Here is a 19206-nt window from a genome sequence, read left to right as displayed (position 1 = left end):
GGGATGTGCATGCTTGTTCTTACCCAGCCCTTGTGCAAGGAGATAACCCTGTAATAAATTAATTTCTTTAAATGGGTTGCTGTTCAACTCCTAAAAAATTATGGAGGCATTTCTGAAGTCTAAAAAGCTTGAGAACCACTGAGGTTAGAGTATCAGTACCTAAGTCAGATGAAGAGACAGGTCCATAGTACAGCCTTCTATTGTTTATAACCCAAAGCACAAGAATAAGCATTTACCACAATGCCTACCTAGCTACCAGCAACAGACAACAAAGATTCTCAGTTATGCTGGCTAGGGAGGAGGAGTGGGGCACTCAGATTGGCAGCAGGTTGTTCTGAATTTGCTGAGATCTCCAAAATCTGGCCTCGCTGTGTTTTTGAAAATTACAGCTCTGGAAGGGAGGACTTCTTATCTCTTTCTCACTGTATGGAAATACTGCTTGCCACGTCCTGTGTCTTCTACTTTGCTGACCCAGCCAGTTGCAACGTCTGCAAATAGGCTTTGGGGCCTTCTACATTAGCCGCACTGCTGCAGTTTAGCATAAGCCCCTTGACCAAGGCCGACAGCTGGTGGTTTTGGTGTTGGACTCCTTCCTCTGTGTTTCTGGATCACACCCCCAGATCAAATTTAGCTCTTTCACTTTCTTTCTATACAGTACATGATATAAAATTAAATTCTTAGCAAAAGGCAAAAAACATCAGCCCTTACTTTTAATAACTATCAAGCACTTTCCAAAAAGCAGTTATTTGCACATTGGCTTGTTGCACAGATTCTTATTCTATCTTCCAAGGCTACTGTTTATGATTTAAATGCCAATGTATTGATTTTAAATAGAAACTTGAGCATATATTACTCATAGCTTATGTTTGTGCTAGGTCTGCGATCTGTACCTGTCCAATGCAGTCAGTCACAGGCCATCTCTGCAGCCTATACTGCCCATTGTCTTTTCTGTTCTACCCCAGCTTCAGACAGCTTTCCATCTGTTACTTAACTGGTTTGTTTCCTCTTTTGACACTTGCACACACAATTTTTGTCCCTTGACAAACGGCTCTGTGGTTTCCTACAAGAGCAGCAGTTTCAGGTCCAGCTGCAGGGGCTTTAGCCTCCTGCTTCCATTTGTCTTAGCTGCTGCTGCTTCTTCCTTTTGCTTTTTTTCCCTGTGCTGTGTTGCTCTTGGTGTTCAGGAGCAGACATAAGTGGTGCTTTTCTTTCTTTAAGGAGGATCCATGTCTCATGGCCTGTTTGTGCTGGTATCCAGATGGAATTGCTTTAGCTCAGATAACAGAGTCTCTGGGTACTGCCCACCCTCCATATCCTGAGTGCAAGCTGGAATTTCTCATGGGACACTTCTGTTTTTGGTTTTGTACTGTTTTATTGTTGCCATTTGCTCAGTTCATTCTCAGATTTATTTTCAGCAAAAAGTGGTTGCTGCTATTGGTGGCATGGCATGCCCTTTCATCTTGGACTGTTAATCTGAGTCTTGTATGGATGAAGATCCAGCTTGCTTTATTTATTTATTTTATTTGCCTTCTGGCTTGATCTACCTTTTTTTCTGTGAGGATATGGAGTGCTTCCAAGCCCCACACCAGACCCCAAGCATGAATTAATGAGTTTCTCTCTTGCCAAGTTGGTTGGTTTTTGTTTGGTTGGGGGGGGGTCCTCCCCCCCCCCCCGCAATGTTCCATTCCTTGGTGTTGTCTTCCGTGTCTAAAGTAGCCCATTAAAGAATGCGGGGTATGTTTTGCTATTCTGTCAGTCTTGCTTGATGGACAACCCCTACTTTACCCAGGTATAGGATTGGTTGCTACTCTGAGGTTTACAGTTCAGGGTTATGCTGTTAGTACTATACTAACAATTAAGAATAATATTTTTTTTTTTTCTTTCTCTGACTTATTCCTTAAACTTGCCTGTGAACTCTAGACTGGTAGTTTGTGGCTCTTATGTGTGCCATTGATACCTACCTATACAGACAAATTTCAAGATTTGTTCCAAACAGGTGAAATGTACCTAAGAGACTTAGGAGCCCAAGCTCCAGACTTGGTTTTCCTATAGAGAGGGAATGCTTACTAGTTCAGATACCTCAGCTGGAATTTTTCAAGGGAGCCAAAGGAGTTGGGTATGCAGCCACTATTGAACTTCAACTAGATTTTGGCACATAACTCCCATAGGCTCTTTAGAAAATTCTATTCCTTACCTTGCCCTAGGGAGTTAGATGGACAAATTAGATCTGAGCATCATCTCACAGCTGAAGTAAAGATCATTTTTATTATGGCCTTCTTTGACTTTGGTGTGTCTACATAAACTTCCTGAAGCTTCAGTTAATGTCTCTTCACTTCCTGTCCAAGCCATGGTATAATACTCCAGTGAGCTGGACAGCTGTGTCCATCCCACACGTTGAAAAAGTTATTCCTTACATGTAGCTTGCAATGATTGGATCAAAAGGTATTACTTGTAAGGCAGAGTGTGAATCAGGCTAAATTTTTACTGTTGTTTGTGTTTATTTAAAAAAAGAAAATGGAAATGTAGCTGGAAAATGTTTCTTTCATCTTGTAAGCTTGCAAGGAGGTAGGTTTTTAAAGAGGTCATCACTGGGCAAGCATAGGTCCTAGCTCTGCTGAGTCCCTGTGTCTCTGGGCAGGTGCAGGGGCAGAAAAGCATGTTGGCACAGTTCTCAGAACAGGGAAAGGTGCTAACAGACATCTCTCCCTCTTACAGGTCTCCTTCTGCCACCTCTGGATTCAGCTTCAGGGAGATCCTGGACTACCTCAACTCCTACCGGTAGGCAGGGTGAAATGATGGGTGACAAGAAATACCATGTTGAGAACCATTTTGTTGTCTTGTCAATTTGCCATCATAGTTTGGTGCCCTTTCCCTGTGCTTCATGAATTTTTGGAATCCTCTCCTTCCTACAGTCTTTCACACCAGCTACAGCAATATCGGCTATACCAACCTTGTGAATCTGGCCCAACCCTAAAGCACGAAAACCGTTAAACAATTTGCATCTCTTGGCTTGTTTCCTGGAGCAAGGCACGCTTTGGAGACAAGCTTAGCTTTTGTACTGAAGGGATGTTTTGCATAGCTTGGCAGTACTGGTTGTCTAGAGGGCATTGCTGCACAGCTCTGCTGAGGGCTCAATTCCTCTTTCATCTTGGCTAGATGGAAGATGGGATCACACCTGCTTGGAGGATGGATTCTCTCAGAACAGTGTGTGGGCAGGAGAGAGTGAAGGTGAGAAATCTAACAGCCTCCCTGTTTCTCTTCCGTTTCACAGGACCGGGGAGCTGACGCCAACACAGATTGCAGAGAACATTATTTCCTTGCTGGAGGATTGTGAAAAATCCAGCCCCCCGCTTCGAGCAATTGTGCAGTGGGACAAGCAGCAGATTCAGATGGTATGTCTGTGTGGGGTAGGAGCGGGCCTCTGCCCTCTCCGAAGCAGCAGTGTTATATTTTTTTACCAGAGGAAGACTCTTGCTCTAACCTGCTGCTTGTCCAGCTAGAGAGAAAACCTTTCTCCTTTCCTGCAGATGGCTGAGGCCTCTACCACTCGCTACAGAAATAAATGTCCTCTGTCTCTTCTGGATGGCATCCCAGTCTGTCTGAAAGAAGAGATTAAGGTGGTGAGTTCCCTTGGTAGCGAGGCTATGGGGGTTTTGAGAACTTGCTATGAACCCTTCACCTGAGGAATGCTGAGAAGCAGCTTGCTTCTAAAAGGCATAAAAAAAACAAGTTAAAAAATATGCCACAGGCCTATGGACCTTGCTGCTGCAGGGAGGTGTTGAGACAGATTTTTCAGATTGTGGGGTTGGGGAAGGCTAGGCATTCATGGAAATGAAGGTAGCATCGACAGTGCAATGGTAGGCTAAAGAATAGGATAACATGGACTCTGGAAGATGAACACAAGAATGCCCTCCATATCTGGGACTTTTTAATGCCATGTATCCCCTAATGGGAGCGGTAGGTGGTTGGAGAGAGAAGTTCCGCCTCCTTTCCTGCCAAGCAAAGTTCAATTAATGTGTTGCCAAGGTTGGGAAGCAAGGGTTTTTCCTGAAGTTCTCAGCACTGGCCTAACTTGATGAACGCAACAAGGGAGGGGAGAAGTCAGGTGTCCAAGAAGAGTGGTCATTCCTTATGGAGATGATCCTCCAAGCCCAAAGGGAGGTAATCCCAACACGGATCAAAGGGGACAAGAGGGTGCAAAAGCCCCCATGGCTCACCAAAAGCATCCGGGAACGTCTCCTAGCTAAAAAGGAGGCGTACACCCAATGGAAGGGAGGGGCCATCACCAGGGAGAACTATACCTCGGTTGCTCGGGGCTGTAGGGGGGCAGTCAGGAAGGCCAAGGTGGAGATGGAACTGGGACTAGCGACCCGGATCAAGGACAACAAGAAGTCCTTTTTTTAAATACATAGGGGTTAAGAAGAAGGTAATGGGTAATGTGGGGCCTCTGCAAGGCACACTAGGAAATCTGGTCGTTGCTTCAGACGACAAAGCTAAGCTATTTAACAATTTCTTTGCCTCCGTTTTTCTGAGCAGGGACCAGGTCCCCCCCTCCCCGGTAGGCCCCAGGGGAGGTGCACCCAGGCCTAGGGTCAGAGAGGACCTAGTTGGGGGAACTTCTGGACGGACTTGACGTATTTAAATCAGCAGGTCCTGACGACCTCCACCCCAGGGTGGTGAGGAAATTAACAGAGGTCATTGCGGGACCCCTGGCACAGATTTATGAGCGCTCATGGTGCTCTGGTGTGCCAGAGGACTGGAAAAGGGCCAATGTGGCTCCCATTTTCAAAAAAGGGAGGAAGGAGGACCCAGGAAACTATAGGCCAGTTAGTCTTACCTCAATCCTGGGTAAACTTTTTGAGAGAGTTATCCTGGCATATGTTTGCAAGGGGCCAGGAGGGGAGATTTTGCTTAGGGGCAACCAACATGGGTTCATTAGAGGCAGGTCCTGTCAGACCAACCTGGTGGCCTTCTGTGACCAGGTCACAAAATCCTTAGATGCAGGGGTAGCAGTGGATGTAGTATTTCTGGACTTTCGGAAGGCCTTTGACACTGTCTCTCACCCCATTCTCATTAAAAAAACTAGGGAACTGTGGCGTCGACACCTACACAGTCAAATGAGTCACTGGTTGGCTGGTGGGCCACACCCAGAGAGTGGTGGTGGATGGGTCTTATTCAACCTGGAGTAATGTGGGCAGTGTGGTTCCGCAGGGCTCGGTCCTTGGGTCCGCACTGTTCAACATCTTCATCAGCGACTTGGACGATGGGATAAAAAGCACCCTGTTCAAATTCGCAGATGACACTAAGATGTGGGGAGATGTGGGCATGTTAGAAAGGAGGAATAGGCTGCAATCGGACCTAGACAGGTTACAGAGGTGGGCAGATAAGAACAGGATGGGTTTCAACACTGACAAGTGCAAGGTGCTGCACCTGGGGAGGAAGAACCAGCAGCAGACCTACAGGCTGGGGAACTCCCTTCTCGTCAGTGCAGAGGCAGAAAAGGATTTCGGAGTCATTATTGATGCCAAAATGAACGTGGGCCGACAGTGTGGGGACGCAGTCAGGAAGGCCAACCACACCTTGTCATGCATCCACACATGCATCACGAGCAGGTCCAAGGAGGTGATCCTCCCCCTCTACGCGGCACTGGTCAGGCCTCAGTTGGAGTACTGCATCCAGTTCTGGGCGCCGCACTTCAGGAGGGATGTGGACAACATGGAGAGGGTCCAGAGGAGGGCCACTCGCATGATCAGGGGTCAGCAGGGCAGGCCCTACGAGGAGAGGCTATGTGGAGGCTGAACAGGTTCAGGTCCCAAGAGAAGGCTGAGGGGGATATAGTGGCCGTTTACAAACTAATCGGAGGGGACCAGCAGGCATTGGGGGAGTCCCTGTTCCCCTGAGCACCACCAGGAGTGATTACAAATGTTGGTCACAAGCTGGCAGAGGGTAGATTCAGACTAGGTATCAGGAGGCGCTACTTCACAGTCGGGGTGGCTAGGATTTGGAACCAACTTCCAAGAGAAGTGGTGCTAGCTCCTACCCTGGGGTATTTAAAAGGAGGCTGGATGAACACCTTGCCAGGATCGTTTGACCTCAGTACTCTTTCCTGCCACGGCAGGGAGTCGGACTTGATGATCTGCTCAGGTCCCTTTCAACCCTACCAGCTATGAAACTATGAAACATTGCTCCTGTTCAACTCCAAGGGATTTTTGAGTTCTTTACTGCTGTCTGGTGGGGGTGGGGTTCAGACTACTCCCGAGTATTTTGAATCAATTTCCCTGCCACCCCCCAACCCCCCAGCAGTTTTTCACCTCTGTCCTAGCATGAGTTACCCCTTACATTTGCCTCCCCTACTAGATGGCTTTGCTTTCTGGGGCACAGAATTTCAGATTTGCCCATGGAATCACAGGCATCCTGTCCTGCTTTGCCTGGTGTTTGGACTCCTTATCCTTGTTGTACTGCTACATAGCACCTCTGAAAACATAATCTCTTATTTGGATTCCTAAATGCCAGCATAAGGACCTGTTTTCTCCACCCAGGAAGTGAACACAGAATTTATTGAATGATTAAATTTTTTTATTTTTTTTTTTAAGCACCTTCCATCCTAGGCTTATCCAGAATTTGCACACGGTTGTCCACTTGCAAAGAATTAACACACCCCACCATGAGGTAGCTCCTGCAGGTAGCACTTGAAATCAAAAGGCTGATTCTTTCCCCAAGTTCTCAGATGGTAACTAACTGCCATCTCTGGCAAGAACAAGGAGGGCAGGACTCTGCATGCTCTGGAGCTGTGAGGGTAACAGTTGCTATGGTCAAACTTGCCCAGCTGTAACATGCCCGGGACAGATGAGACAAAACTGTTCTCTTGTGGGGGGAGGGGCGAAGGGGGAGGAAAGAGTCATTGGTATGTGCATTTAAGGATGCCTAAGGCACCCCCTTCTCCCCAAGGTGCCTTATCATCATCGATCGGGAACAGCATATCTGGGGACAGAGCCTGAGACTGAGGATGCTACGCTGACCAGGAAGCTGCGGGAGGCTGGAGCTGTCATAATTGGGGTCTCGAACATGCATGAACTGGGGACTGGAACCACTGGCTGTAATCCCGGCAGGTGAGAGGTTCGGTCCCTCCTCCCCTTCTGAATTGTGATATTGGTGTGATTAAACACCCCCCACACGCACACGCATGCACACAGAGTACAGGATGAGGGAAAACTTCCTTAGGACTGTGGGGCAGAATGCCCAAAGGATGGGTGTAGAATGGGATATGTGCCTTAAAAAGCAACATGTGTCTCTTTGGGCAGGAGATGGGGAGAGACTGTTTCTGAGTTCTCTCTTGGTTCCTCCTCTGGCCTTCCTGAACAACTGCACTCTCTTGTATCTCCTTCAGGTTTCATGGCACCACTCGAAACCCATACAACCCCAACTACTTCACTGGTGGCAGCTCCAGTGGGTCAGCAGCTGCAGTAGCTGCAGGTGAGATGCCCTGGACCTGGCTTGGGTGGGAAGGGGCACTACAAGAGCCTCTGGGGCCGTTGTGGAAGGTCCCAGGGTCTGCCGGTGTCACTACTGGCTGGAGGTCTGCAAGATGCCTGCAGGCATTTGGGGAACTGGGGAGAGCATGAAATGGCACAAATCCAATAGGCGGGGACTCTGATCGGGGAAAAAGCCCACAAGAGTGAATGTCATGTGGTTTCCTTCCCCCCCACCCCCTCCTCTGAATTGAAGGTTGCTGGTTTAGCTCTACAAGGGAATTTGGAAGTGAATGGGAGCTCTGTGTGTGTACCCTACATACTGTCTTTCCTGTTTAAACAAGGCAAGAAGGTACTGTGGCATGGTCTGTTTACAGTTTCTTTTAACCTGTTCTCTGTAGGTCTTTGCCCTTTGTCTATCGGCAGTGATGGAGGTGGCTCTGTGAGGATTCCTGCTTCTTTTTGTGGCGTTGTGGGGCTGAAAGGTAACCTTGCTGCACACACACTCTCTTGTCAGACTGAGGAGTCCTGCATTTCCCCACAGGGGGAGGGCACTCCACAGTCCTCTTTCAAGCACCAAGCTGTTCCCCAGCCCCATAAGGACTTTGGGGGTGATGGTAATGACATGCTGCATGGACAGTGTTGATTGCAAAGAGTAGTTATTATCCTGCATCCATTACATTAGACTTTGCAGTGATTGGCAGGACACTTAGAGCTGGTGCCTGTGTTCTGATGCTCCCAAATCAAAATTAAAAAATAAGGGCTTGCAGCCAAGAAGGAAAGCATGTTGCAGAAGTGGAATCTCTGTGTGTGCCCAGGTGACACCTGATTCTGTACTCCAGCCCTTCGTGCCTTTCAGCCCCCACAGGGTCACTTCTTCTGGCTGAAGAAGTGGGGTAAGCAAGTGTCATTCTGTGGGCTGGAGGGCAGAAGGGAGAGATACCAGAGTATGGAACCATGCTAGCCTTGGCCCCTGGGCCCAGAGGCATCTCTTAGGCATGAAGATAGAGATAAAGATTCTTGATGTTGTCTTTCTCCAGCAAGAGTGGCATTTACTCCCACTTTACCATGCTTCTTTCCCTGGGGAGGAGAAGATTTAAGGAGAGAGAGAGAGAAATGGATGAGAAAAATCAGATGTTTGGCTTCTCCTATCTCAGTGGTGCCTTAATACAGAACTGTAGATAAATGTCTCCTGACTTGAGGATTCAGGAGACCTTTTGAATGAGAAGGTCACTGTATCCTCTCTTTTCAAGATGGGGCCCTGATTACTACCAGATCAGCAAACCTGAGGTAGCCCTAGACTCATTTCTTTAGGGACCTGGCTTAGAACATCCTGGCAGCTCTTCTCAAAGTCTGCAAAGCAGGAAGGTGACTTTATTGCCTTTAGTTCTGCAGTCACCTGTACCCACACTAAAATCCAGACATGCGAGCATTTCAGAGCTGGGATCCTGGTTCCTGCTGGAGATGGGGCCAGGAACAGCAGGAACCTTTGTGCTGCAAAGGCCCTAAGGGATCCAGAGCTGGGTTGGTATCTTTTCTGGCAAGCATACTTGCCATCCCCTAAAGCAAAACTTAATGGAAGAGCAGAGCCCCACCTTGGGCCTAGAGGGAGGGACGGACAGGCAGGGACGGACCCCATGCTGCAGGGTTCTTCCATCTCTGGAATGCCCAGTTGGTTATTGGACCTGGGTTCTCCCTGAGCTGCACCAGAGGTCAAAGTGCTCCTCTTCCTCCCCTGCTGCTTGTGCTTTCTGGGAAGAGGCTGTGGGCCCAGGGGCCAAGGCTATGGGCCAGTCTGGCTGAATAAAGAAACCAACAATCTGTACTGCCACTGGCTTCCACAACAGTAGAATGAGGGGACGTAGAGTGACATGATTAGAGAGCAGATTTAAAACAAGTGAAAGGATTTTTTTTTTTTCTCACGCAACAAGTACTCAACTTGTGGGACTCATTGTCATAGGATATTGTGGAGGATGATAATTTAAACAGGCTCAAAAGAGGATTGAACAAATTCAGGGAGGAATGGACCCCTCAGTGACTGTTAAACACTGCAGTAAAGGTTGTGCCTCCTAGGTCTCAGAATGCTGGAAGCCATGAAGGAAGAGTAGTAGAGGACAGATCAGTCTGGACAGACCCTGCATAAGTACTCTTCCTCTTAACACCTGCTGTCTGTCACTGAGACACAGGAGATAGGGATAGATGGACCAGTGGCCTGACTCCGAATCATAGATGTTATGCCCATCTCTGACTCATACATGTTGCCTCTAACTGGGGTCTCTACCTTGTCTTTGAAGGTACATTTGGATGTTTCAGTGCTTACGGTTCCCATCCACTGTCCTACTCTACTGTCAGCCTCGGTAAGAAGGCTTTCACTGCGCTGCTGCAACTTGGTTGGGCACGCGTGTGTCGGGCCTGGAGTGATTGGTGGTGGGGGGAACAGCAGACACCTGCATAAGAGGGAGCATGCTGACAAGAATGTGTGTGGTGGAGAAAAGTGAGGGTGGAATCCCCCCACATCCCCAGAGGTTCATAACATTTGGATTTCCTTTGGATAGGCCCTATTTGTGCGTCAGTGACAGATGCAGCCATTGCATACAGCATCTTAGCGGCACCAGACCCCCTGTACCCCTATGGTGAGTGAACTGCGCCCTCTCTCCTGGATGCCCTAGGTGCGGTCTCTCATTGTGAGAACTTTGGTGCCTGACAAAGGGTGCCTTTATCCCTTGCAGGATTGCACCAGCCGAAACCATCCCTGTCAGACGTACTCACCCCTGACCTGAAGGGCTTAAAGCTGGGAGTGGACTGGACTTTCTTTAAGGTGCCTGTTGTTACCTCTTCTCCTTCTGTGCTGTACTGCAGTGTGTGTTTGAAGCACCTTCAAATCGAACTTCTCCCCTTTGCCTGGCAGCCAGGGATTAACTGACTGCAAAGGGATTTCCCTTTGCTTCCCTGAGTGCTTTGGCATGTCAGAAAACATTCAGTCCAGTTCAAAGAAATATTTTTTCCCAGAAAGTGACTTGTCTGAATCTGCCCCCACCCTTCCCAGTTTTCTGAGGGGTTTGGGTGATGGCACAAGGAAGCAATGTGCATTAGTGGATGGCAGTGCTTCCACTTGAAATCTTTTTTGAGTGGTTCACTCCACAGGAAACTGTTGATATTTCTACCTTCTTTGGTCTCCATATGAGACAAAACCAAATGCTAAAGTACTGGGATTTCCCTGCTGCATGGAAATACCATTTTTTCAGTACTTGTTTTCCTGAAGGTTGTTTAGGCTGCATGATCTCTGGTTTCAGGCTTGCTATCCCATGGTTCTACTAGCCTCCCTCCCTGTTAAGACAGCAGCTTCTGGCCATTGTAGGATTGGAGCTGATGCCCAAAGAGAGCCTGGGGTGATGCAGGTTGGATCTGCTGCCCCCGACTCTGATGCAAGGAGAAAGGGAATGTGTGGCCTAAGATCCAGTGCGCAGGGCAGTAGGGTGGCAAGTGCTGAGCTCAGCTCTGGGGGAAGAAGAGAGGTGATGACTGATCAGGTCCTTCTGTTTAATGTCTTTTCAGGCTTGTGATGCAGAGATCTTGGCAGTCTGCCAGAAAGGTAAGGCACAAGAATTTCTTACTTTATTTTTACTAATCCATTTGGAAGAGCTTCTCCCTCCAAGTTCCCTCTAAGCCTCTGGGTCAAAGGCTGGGAGGTTTTACAAGAGGAAGAATGTGAGGGCAGCTGACTAACTCCTAACTGTTTTGTTTTATGTGAATGTCTCCTATGAGGTCTTGTAGCTCACATTTGACTAATCTTGGTTAGGAAGGCCCCTTGTCATGGGCCCTGAAAAACCCTGGGCTTATTTTGAGTCAATAGCATCAGCAGGTCCAGGCTTTTTCAGGTCAAATAGGAAGCTTGCCCTCTACCCCAGCTGAACCCAGTGCTATGGGTTTGTTTCTTTGCCCTGTTGTAACTCAGCCTATGATCAATACTATTTACCTGCTGCTTTCTATTTTAAAAGGTCTCTCTTTCCCTTTTGCCATAGCCTACCACTAAATGCTTCACTGTGGCCAGTGGAGTTGGTTCCTGCTGCAGCTACCTTACTGCTTGGGGCTTTGGGTAAAACCAAACGGAGGGTGTCTTTGTCTTGTCTATCCCCACTTAGTTTAAAAGATGTTATGAGTACTTGGATGGGACACCCCATATATATGTGGGTTCTACCAGTTGCTTCCATGCTCCATATTCTAACTGCTTGGCTCCATCTCCTCTGGAGGTGCTTGATGCTGTCCTAGGTGTATTTGATCCTCTGTTCCCAACTCTTCTATTTTTTACACATAGATATACATACAGGGTGTTTATAAAGTCCTTGTGCAACTTTAATAACTCTGAATATACACATGATAGAAGCAAACTAAACAGCAATTGAAAGCATAATTAATTTTTAACACGATACAGCTCAAATTTCTAGGCTTCAATATAACCACCATTTTTCACAATACATCGTTCAATCTGATTTTTTTCCAACTCGTAGAAAACATTTTCCAGTTGCTGCTGAGTGATTTCATGAATTGCATTTGTGATCTTTACCCTATGCATAGCTTAGACTATGCTAAATAACTTAATGAATTGTGCTTAGTGAATTAAGCACCTTGGTCCAGTCCTATTGATAGCATCCTCCCTGGAGCATGGTGGGGTCTGACCTGGTGGGGCAAGTGTTGCTGCAGATAGGCTGGGAAGTGTTATCATTATCCCTTCTTTGCTGACTGGATAACCAAGGTGGAAGCAACTCTCTCAAAGAGTAGCCAGGCATGAGAAAAGTCAAGAGCACACCCAAAAGCTCCAGGGATGGAGGGATTATGTAGACAAGCTCTGTGGTGGTTTGTTTCTTTCTTTGCTTTCTCTCTTCTAGCTAGAGGTGGCCAGGAGCATTACTGCACCTTGCATTGGATAACTAGGCATGCCAGTAGCAGGCATGTGGGAGCCCCGGTCTTTAACAAGATTTGAAATCCTAAGCCCTCTCTTGGCAGTGGGTTTCAGCACAAGTAATGCAGCATCTTGTGTTTTGCTTGATTGCCAGCTGTGGAGCATCTGCAGGCCCTGGGTGCCATGGTGGTGGAAGTGTCCCTGCTGGAGATGGAGGAGGTGCGGGTGGCACACCTGATCTGTATTCTCAGCGAGATGAGGGACTTCCTGCAGCCTGACTTCAACCACCACTTCCAGGACATGGTAAGGGCTTGCCCCCTGGATTGGCAGCAACCATCCTGCTTATTCTAGGCTGTTTGTCAGCCACTATTACCTGTGAAAGGGCAGACTCACTATGTGGGAAACCTGAGTCCTTCCTCACTTCCTTGTGGTGTGTGGCAACCAATGTACTAAAAATGGCCATGGGAAGGTAGGATGAAAGGGCCATCAAGTCCAGTGCCCTGCTGCTGCAAGTGGCTGCACCTTAGAATCCCCTCCACATACCTGTCCATTCACATTAAGGTGTGCAGCCCCTGCTACCTCCTCACATGCCCCTGGGGAAGGCTGGTCCAGAACGCAGCATCTTGATCTGTGGTTCCTGACAAGATGGCTCTGTCTCGGGAGCATGTGAAAGCTCCTGCCTTGTTCTTTATCCTGTGCAGATATGAGAACCCAGTTTGTGTGCAAAGCACTGACCTAATGCTATTGTATTTCAGAACCTGGAGACACGGGCCAACCTTGCCTTGGCTTCCAAATTCACTGCTCTGGATTACATTAAGGTGGGGAGCATGCTGTGGAGGAGGCCTAGTGGGAGGCTTCTCCCAGCTTGGTGGTGAGAGGAGGGGGATGCTTAGGTGGCAGAAGGTGGGGGCTAATGGGGTTTAGCCAGCCCCCTGCCCCCCCAAAACAGGGTAGGGCTGTAAGGCAGCCTGGCCAAGGGCTTCCAGCAGCTTCAGCAGGGGTGGGGAGGGAGTGGGGCCAGGGGAGGGGTAGGCGCTCCACAGCCAGGGTAGGGCGCAGGACTGAGCGAGCGGCTCGTCCATGGGACGTGGCTCCTGCTGCTACATGCATGCTGGAAGGTATGGGGGCATGCACCCCCAGATGTGTGCAGGGCAGGCTGCTGTTGGGGGCTGGGCCGCGCTTGGGGCAGGTAGCAGCGGTGCTGGGAGAGGGCTATGGGTGCGGGGACTGCTGCAGCATTAGTGGTGGTTGTGGTTGCTGCTGATGATGACTCAGCATAGGTGTTCTGGGGGCTCCATCCCTTCCAGCCTGGTGGCGCAGCCGACACTGGCCCCCCTCCAACTCCTGGTTCCAGGACCTGCCAGGAGGTGTGGGGCTGGGGGCCAGTGTGGAGAGGCAGCCAGGGCTGGTGCGGGGCTGGGGGGCAGTGGACTTTTTGGAGCGGGGGGCACCGGTGCAGGGCAATGACTGGGTGCGGGGGGACAGGGCGGCCGCATGAGCACAGCGGGCCCAGCCCCAATCCTGGGTCCAACTCCACCCTGATTCCCTCCTCTCCCCCACCACGGTCATCTTCCCCTCTCCCCACAGATTTTCCCACCTGGGAGGGGGGCGCACAGTTGCACACGTGCTCCAACACCCCCTCCCCCCCCCATTTTTTTTCTCCCTCCACCTATGGGAAGCACCTATATTAAAGCATCTATCACCTTGGGTAAAGAGCCCTAGAGAAGTTTGTTTGTTTGTTTTGTTTTGTTTTATCTTTTTTTTTCTTTCTTTTTTTTTGTTTTTATCTGTTGGTGCTACCCTCTGTGTAGGAAGCAATGCTTACTTGGACAGACACAGAGGAGTCATTTGGGTTAGCGTATTGCATGGGGAGCGAATGGTGGCACTAGGTCTTCATCAGTGAATCGTAATGAAATGGGTCTGGAAGGACCCTTAGGCAGGCCAACCCCCTGTTCCAGGCTGAGACTTCTATGTCTAAACAAGCATTTGTCTTGCCTGCTTTTAAAACTATTTTTCAGTAATTTGCTGAAGGATTCTGCCTACTTTGAAGCAGGTGCCCTGTTGAGTTGCATGGGCTTGGTAGCAGCCACCATCTCTTTCTGTTTGCAGGCAAACCGGCAGAGGAGCCGGAACATGCGCTTTTTGAAAGAAATTTTTGCCACTGTGAACTGCATCCTCACCCCAGGTAACTTCCATGGAATAAAGTTTACGCTTGGACCGTGTGCTCTGATCATACATGCACGTGTGTGGTGTGCAGGTGCCTGGCTTTTTAAGAATGACAATTCATCTTGTCATTTGCAAGAGTTCTTACTTCACAGAACTGCATAACCTTCCCCACACTGAGCTTTCCCTGCCTCTGATGGGGAAGGTGACCCTTTAAACCGTTGTTGTCTATGCCACCAGTCTGCTCAGTGTAGACATAGCTGCACACTTTGCCAGCTAAATTTGGAATGACTGCCTTACTCCCTAAAGAGAAGAGAGCCAGCATCTGCTCTCTTGTGTGTTGTCATATTTCTCTGTTGGCTGGAAAACCCTTTCTAGGGGTGATGCACAAGCTGGGGTCTTGAAGCCCTCAGGAGGAGCTTGTTGCGCCTGCAGTTTGGTGGGTACCTGGGCTGTGCAGGAGGGTGGGATGGTTCTGTGGAACTCACCAACTGCTTGTTCCTCTCTATAGCCACAGCCTGCACTGCCCCTAAAATCCATGAGACTGACCTTGAGACTGGGAACAGTGATATTCTAACAACTATCCGGACCATAAGGTAGGAACTGACCACAGCCTGTCAAGGAAGTTCACTCTCCTAATCTCTCCCAGCTCCAGCAGTTAAAGGGAATGGTTCAGGAGCAGATGTGTGGGAGCACAGTGCTACTGGCCCCTGCTCCTGAAACTGAACAGGTTTTGCAACAGCAGCAAGCATGCTGGTGACTCTCTACCTTCTTGCAGATACATGCAGCTGGCCAACTTCACAGGCATTCCAGGCCTGGTAGTTCCAGTCGGGTACACAGCTGCTGGGCTTCCCATAAACTTCCAGGTAAGCACCACCTCCCCTAAATGCTGGGGCCTGGCCTGACCAGACAGCTCTGCTCTGCATGGATTGGGCATCTCATGTGTTGGTGGCTGTGTACACATCCAAAGGACCATGAAATCCAGTGCTAGGAAATTTTTAAGCTTCCAATCTCTGCAGTAGACCCACTATTATGCAGAACTGCAGATCCTGGCTCATAGGAAGAGCTTTGGCTTGGACCTGTAGACTCCTTCTCTACTCCCAAGTGCACCTTAGATGGTCTTCTCTGCCTCCCTGTTCCCCTTGCTTCAGTTTCTCGGTCTCTTCATCTGCTGGTTCCTCTCCCCTTTTTTCTGCCCACATATCCATATAGGGGAGGGAGGGAGGCTGCTGGCATTGGCTTGGCAGAAACCAGGAAGCAAGGTACGCTCATTTGACCCTGCTTCTCTTCCACATGGCCTTGGTCTTCCAGGGCCTGCACACTAGAATTTGGGGACTAACCTGCTAGCCAACATCATGTCCCTGCTGCTCCATGCCTAATCCCACCTGATTTCAAGCACAGGCCGTCTTTCCTGCTCCCTTCCTAGCAAGGTCCTCTCTGCTTCCTGAATCAGAGGCCTCAGAATCCAGCCCACAGGGGATGGTGCTGAGAGCAGAGCTAGGCTGTGGATGGGGTCCTTCAATGCAAATCTGCAGTGCTTGGGGTCAGCCCTGCTCCTACAGGCCCACTCTCTTTTCCAGGGCTTTCCTAGCTGGCCCCTGGAGCCAGTTGGACCCAGCAGAGGACAACCAGCTGTTGTATTAGGATTTTTTTTATGCCCTTTTCTACATCAGTGGATTTCCCTAGCACCCCTGCTTCTCTTCTCACAGTCCTAGTGGCTTCCACTATTCTGTCTGTGAGTGCCAAGTAGACATGCGCTGGTCCCCACGTAGCCTTGGGGATCGGGTCCTTGGTCAGGTCTGGGCTGTTCCAGTTGGAGAAGCCCTGCCCTCCGTGCCTAATGATGCTGGAAGGCCCTACACATGGCGATGACTAACTGATGGCATCTCCCTCTTGCAGGTCATGGCAAAGTGGTGGGACGAGGCAGTTCTCCTCCGTGTGGGGCTGAAGCTGGAGCAGTTCCGAGGCGCGACCAGGAAGCCAGCCATTTATTATGATGTCTTTGCCTAACTGTAGGACCAGAATTGGAGAGGCTTTGCTTTCCTTGGTCTGGTGTTCATGGGAGTGGAGGAAAAAGGGTGGGGGGGGAGTTTCTGCTTTCACAAGGGATCTGAACAAGGGGCTGCAGTAGGGTGGGATGCATTGTGGAACTTTCCTATCCAAGTTCTGCTCTGGGGTATGAGGGTACTGAACAGACAGCAGCAGGGCCCATCCTTGTTTCTGCAGTAAAGCGAGGCTCCAGGGATTAGGCCAATAGGACCAACCATTCTCTGCTTTCCTATTCCTGCTCCTATATCGTACATGTAATTCCCCCTGAGTTCTGGGTCTCTTCACTGTGATTGGTGTGGGAGCCCCTCTCCCAACAAGGTTTGGACACTGGGGCTGCTTCCTCCTTGGCTCAACTGATGAAAGTCTGCCTTACCATCTATGCCTGTCACACTGGAAATGAGGCTGAGGTATCTGCAGAGGGCACAGCCTAATGTAGGGGACATCTAGCTCATTCTCTCTTAGGGCCTGTTGAGAGCGTTGCTCTGTTTGAATAGAACGAATCCATCTAGTGTCAAGGGCTGAAAGTGATCACAATACCTTTAAAAAAGCACCCCCTCTGCCCCTTGTTGGAGGACCAGCTAGGAGGAAGCTATATTGCTTTTGGCCTCAGACCTAGCCCTCCCTGGTGGTTAATAGTGCAACATAGTGTTTGAGACTGAAGAGCATCAGCAGCAGAAGTCCCAGCTGTTAGCTCAGCTAGGTCAAACCTGGGTAAAAAATATTTCTTCTGGGTAGATGTTCGATCTGATGTGCATTTGCTTTATAGAGAAGGCTCTCCCTTTGTTATACATACCCCCAAAAAGGAGTAAGATGTATTTAGGCATGTTTTCTGTGAGATCCTTGGTTTCTTCTGTGACTTGACACATCAGCTTCAATTTTAGGGGGACCATCCACATGCTGTAACTTATTCACAAGGGAGGGAACTGGCCAATAGAACTGAAGTGTGGCCCTTAGCACAGGGTGGGGGGTATTGCAGCTAGATGTGCAGGACTGTCAGAAACCAACATGCAGGTACATCTTAACTACAGCACAATGTGAGACAGAAGCGACAGAGCAAGCCATCTCTTTTCCCTTCCCAGCACCTGCTTCTGCCAAGGAATTTTGCTGGGGGGAAAATCAAGACTCCAAAAATGGTACTAGGCTGGGAGAAGATATGCCATCCTGTATTGCTTCAAAAAATGCAAAGTAAACTGCCTTGAAGTCTGCACTTACTGCTCCTGTTTCCATACAGGAACTGGGCATTAGAAAGGTCTTAATGCCACAGGCTACAAGAAAACCTTCAGGTCTCAAGTGGCAATGTTTTCTGCCTCACTAGAGGGGCCTGAGGCTGCTGTGTATCTGCTTTGTAACTTGTTCTTTTCCCCGTGCCTGAGATGCTAGGAGTGAGACCCATGTAAGCATGTCTTCCATCTCTGGTTTCTGCTTGCCCCTTTATTTCTTCTATAACAGGAAATTTGTACCTTTTGGTTTCAGTGTGTGAAGTGCTGTAACTTGCTCACAAGGAGGGGTACAAGGCTTAGTTCAGCCACTTTGCTAGGCTTTTTCTTGTTCTGGCAATAAACCAAATTTGGTGCTATGATTTCTGCCTGAAGAGAATAGGGTCCAGCTTTTCAAAAGTACTTGAGCATCAGTTTCCTAGTATGGTAGGTGTCCAGGTTCCCTTTTTAAAATATGGCCCTAAGCTGTTTGGGTATCATGTTTGGTAACTGATGGTGAACTTTCCCTTTTATTAGTGTAATTCCTGGGGTCATAAACTTGCTCCATTATTACCTTGAAAGCATTTAAAAATACCTTGTCACATCTACCACAGAAGCTGCCACTGGTTGAGAATTACCAGCCTCATGTTAACCAGAACAGGAAAGGCAGCTGGATCTAAATTTCTTGGAAATACATGTGTATCTTATGCTTTTCATTTTTAAGCAGAAGCAACCCTAGGCACAGGGTTATCCCATAGCATTTACACACCATCCAACCCCAAACCCCTTCTCTGTTCCACTATATGTTCCTATACAGTGTCAGTTCCTGCTCCCCTAGCAGCCAGTCATGTTGGTTTCCACACTTTTTTTTTTTTTTTTAAGGATGCTTCCTAGTTTTTTACTGAAAGTACCTAGGCTCAGCTATTGGGATCAAGCTCTAGTAATTCTTTTGCAGAGCTGTGTTCTAAATATATATATATATAAAAAAAAGCAGCACTTTGTTTCTGATGTAGGATTAATATATATATATATATAGGTTGCTGTGAAGAAGCCCCTTGTAAAGAGGTCACCAGCATGTTGGTTTGTTCAGAAGGCTACTAGGAGATATTACTTAAGTGCAATACTTTGGCACAATTGCAGTTGCATTTTCAGGTTAAATAAATAATTTCTCTCTTCCTTTGAGAAATCTGTTCTTAGTTGCAGCAGGAATTAGAGGGAGGGGAGAAGAGGGAATCAGAAAACTTGTTTGGACACTCATGCATGTGAAGGGCAGCCTGGTATACCAGGTGACTGACCTTTTTATGTTCCTATACTGGGAGGCTGAAATGCTTAGGAAGCCCTCTCCTCTCTTAAGGAGGGCAGTGCCACTCAAGCTGTGGGCTGGTCTGATTGTAGCCTATTCACTAAGAGGAGCTGCTCTGCATCAAAC

The 19206-nt window shown here is 48.6% G+C and overlaps 1 protein-coding gene across 2 annotated transcripts in view; it reads left to right on the top strand.

Annotated features, from left to right (window-relative positions):
• The window catches only part of LOC102572765 (uncharacterized), a 28319-nt gene extending 9366 nt beyond the window's left edge, over positions 1 to 18953 (top strand). Inside the window, exons 5-20 of one of the 2 annotated variants that reach the window (XM_014603885.3) lie at positions 2716 to 2778; positions 3272 to 3392; positions 3528 to 3620; positions 6949 to 7109; positions 7388 to 7473; positions 7871 to 7954; positions 9764 to 9826; positions 10025 to 10102; positions 10199 to 10287; positions 11025 to 11061; positions 12524 to 12672; positions 13125 to 13187; positions 14479 to 14554; positions 15044 to 15128; positions 15311 to 15398; positions 16432 to 18953. In XM_014603885.3, coding sequence (XP_014459371.2) covers positions 2716 to 2778; positions 3272 to 3392; positions 3528 to 3620; positions 6949 to 7109; positions 7388 to 7473; positions 7871 to 7954; positions 9764 to 9826; positions 10025 to 10102; positions 10199 to 10287; positions 11025 to 11061; positions 12524 to 12672; positions 13125 to 13187; positions 14479 to 14554; positions 15044 to 15128; positions 15311 to 15398; positions 16432 to 16542 — 1447 coding nt within the window. In that variant the 3' untranslated portion in view covers positions 16543 to 18953. The remainder of the gene's footprint in view (positions 1 to 2715; positions 2779 to 3271; positions 3393 to 3527; positions 3621 to 6948; positions 7110 to 7387; positions 7474 to 7870; positions 7955 to 9763; positions 9827 to 10024; positions 10103 to 10198; positions 10288 to 11024; positions 11062 to 12523; positions 12673 to 13124; positions 13188 to 14478; positions 14555 to 15043; positions 15129 to 15310; positions 15399 to 16431) is intronic. The other variant, XM_019476218.2, reaches the window with a different exon arrangement.
• Positions 18954 to 19206: the final 253 nt, after the last annotated feature.

Source organism: Alligator mississippiensis, chromosome 1 (assembly GCF_030867095.1).
Source record: "Alligator mississippiensis isolate rAllMis1 chromosome 1, rAllMis1, whole genome shotgun sequence".
Lineage (NCBI taxonomy): Eukaryota > Metazoa > Chordata > Crocodylia > Alligatoridae > Alligator > Alligator mississippiensis.
The sequence above is the reverse complement of the archived record's forward strand: the minus strand, read 5'-3'. Positions and strand labels throughout refer to the sequence as shown.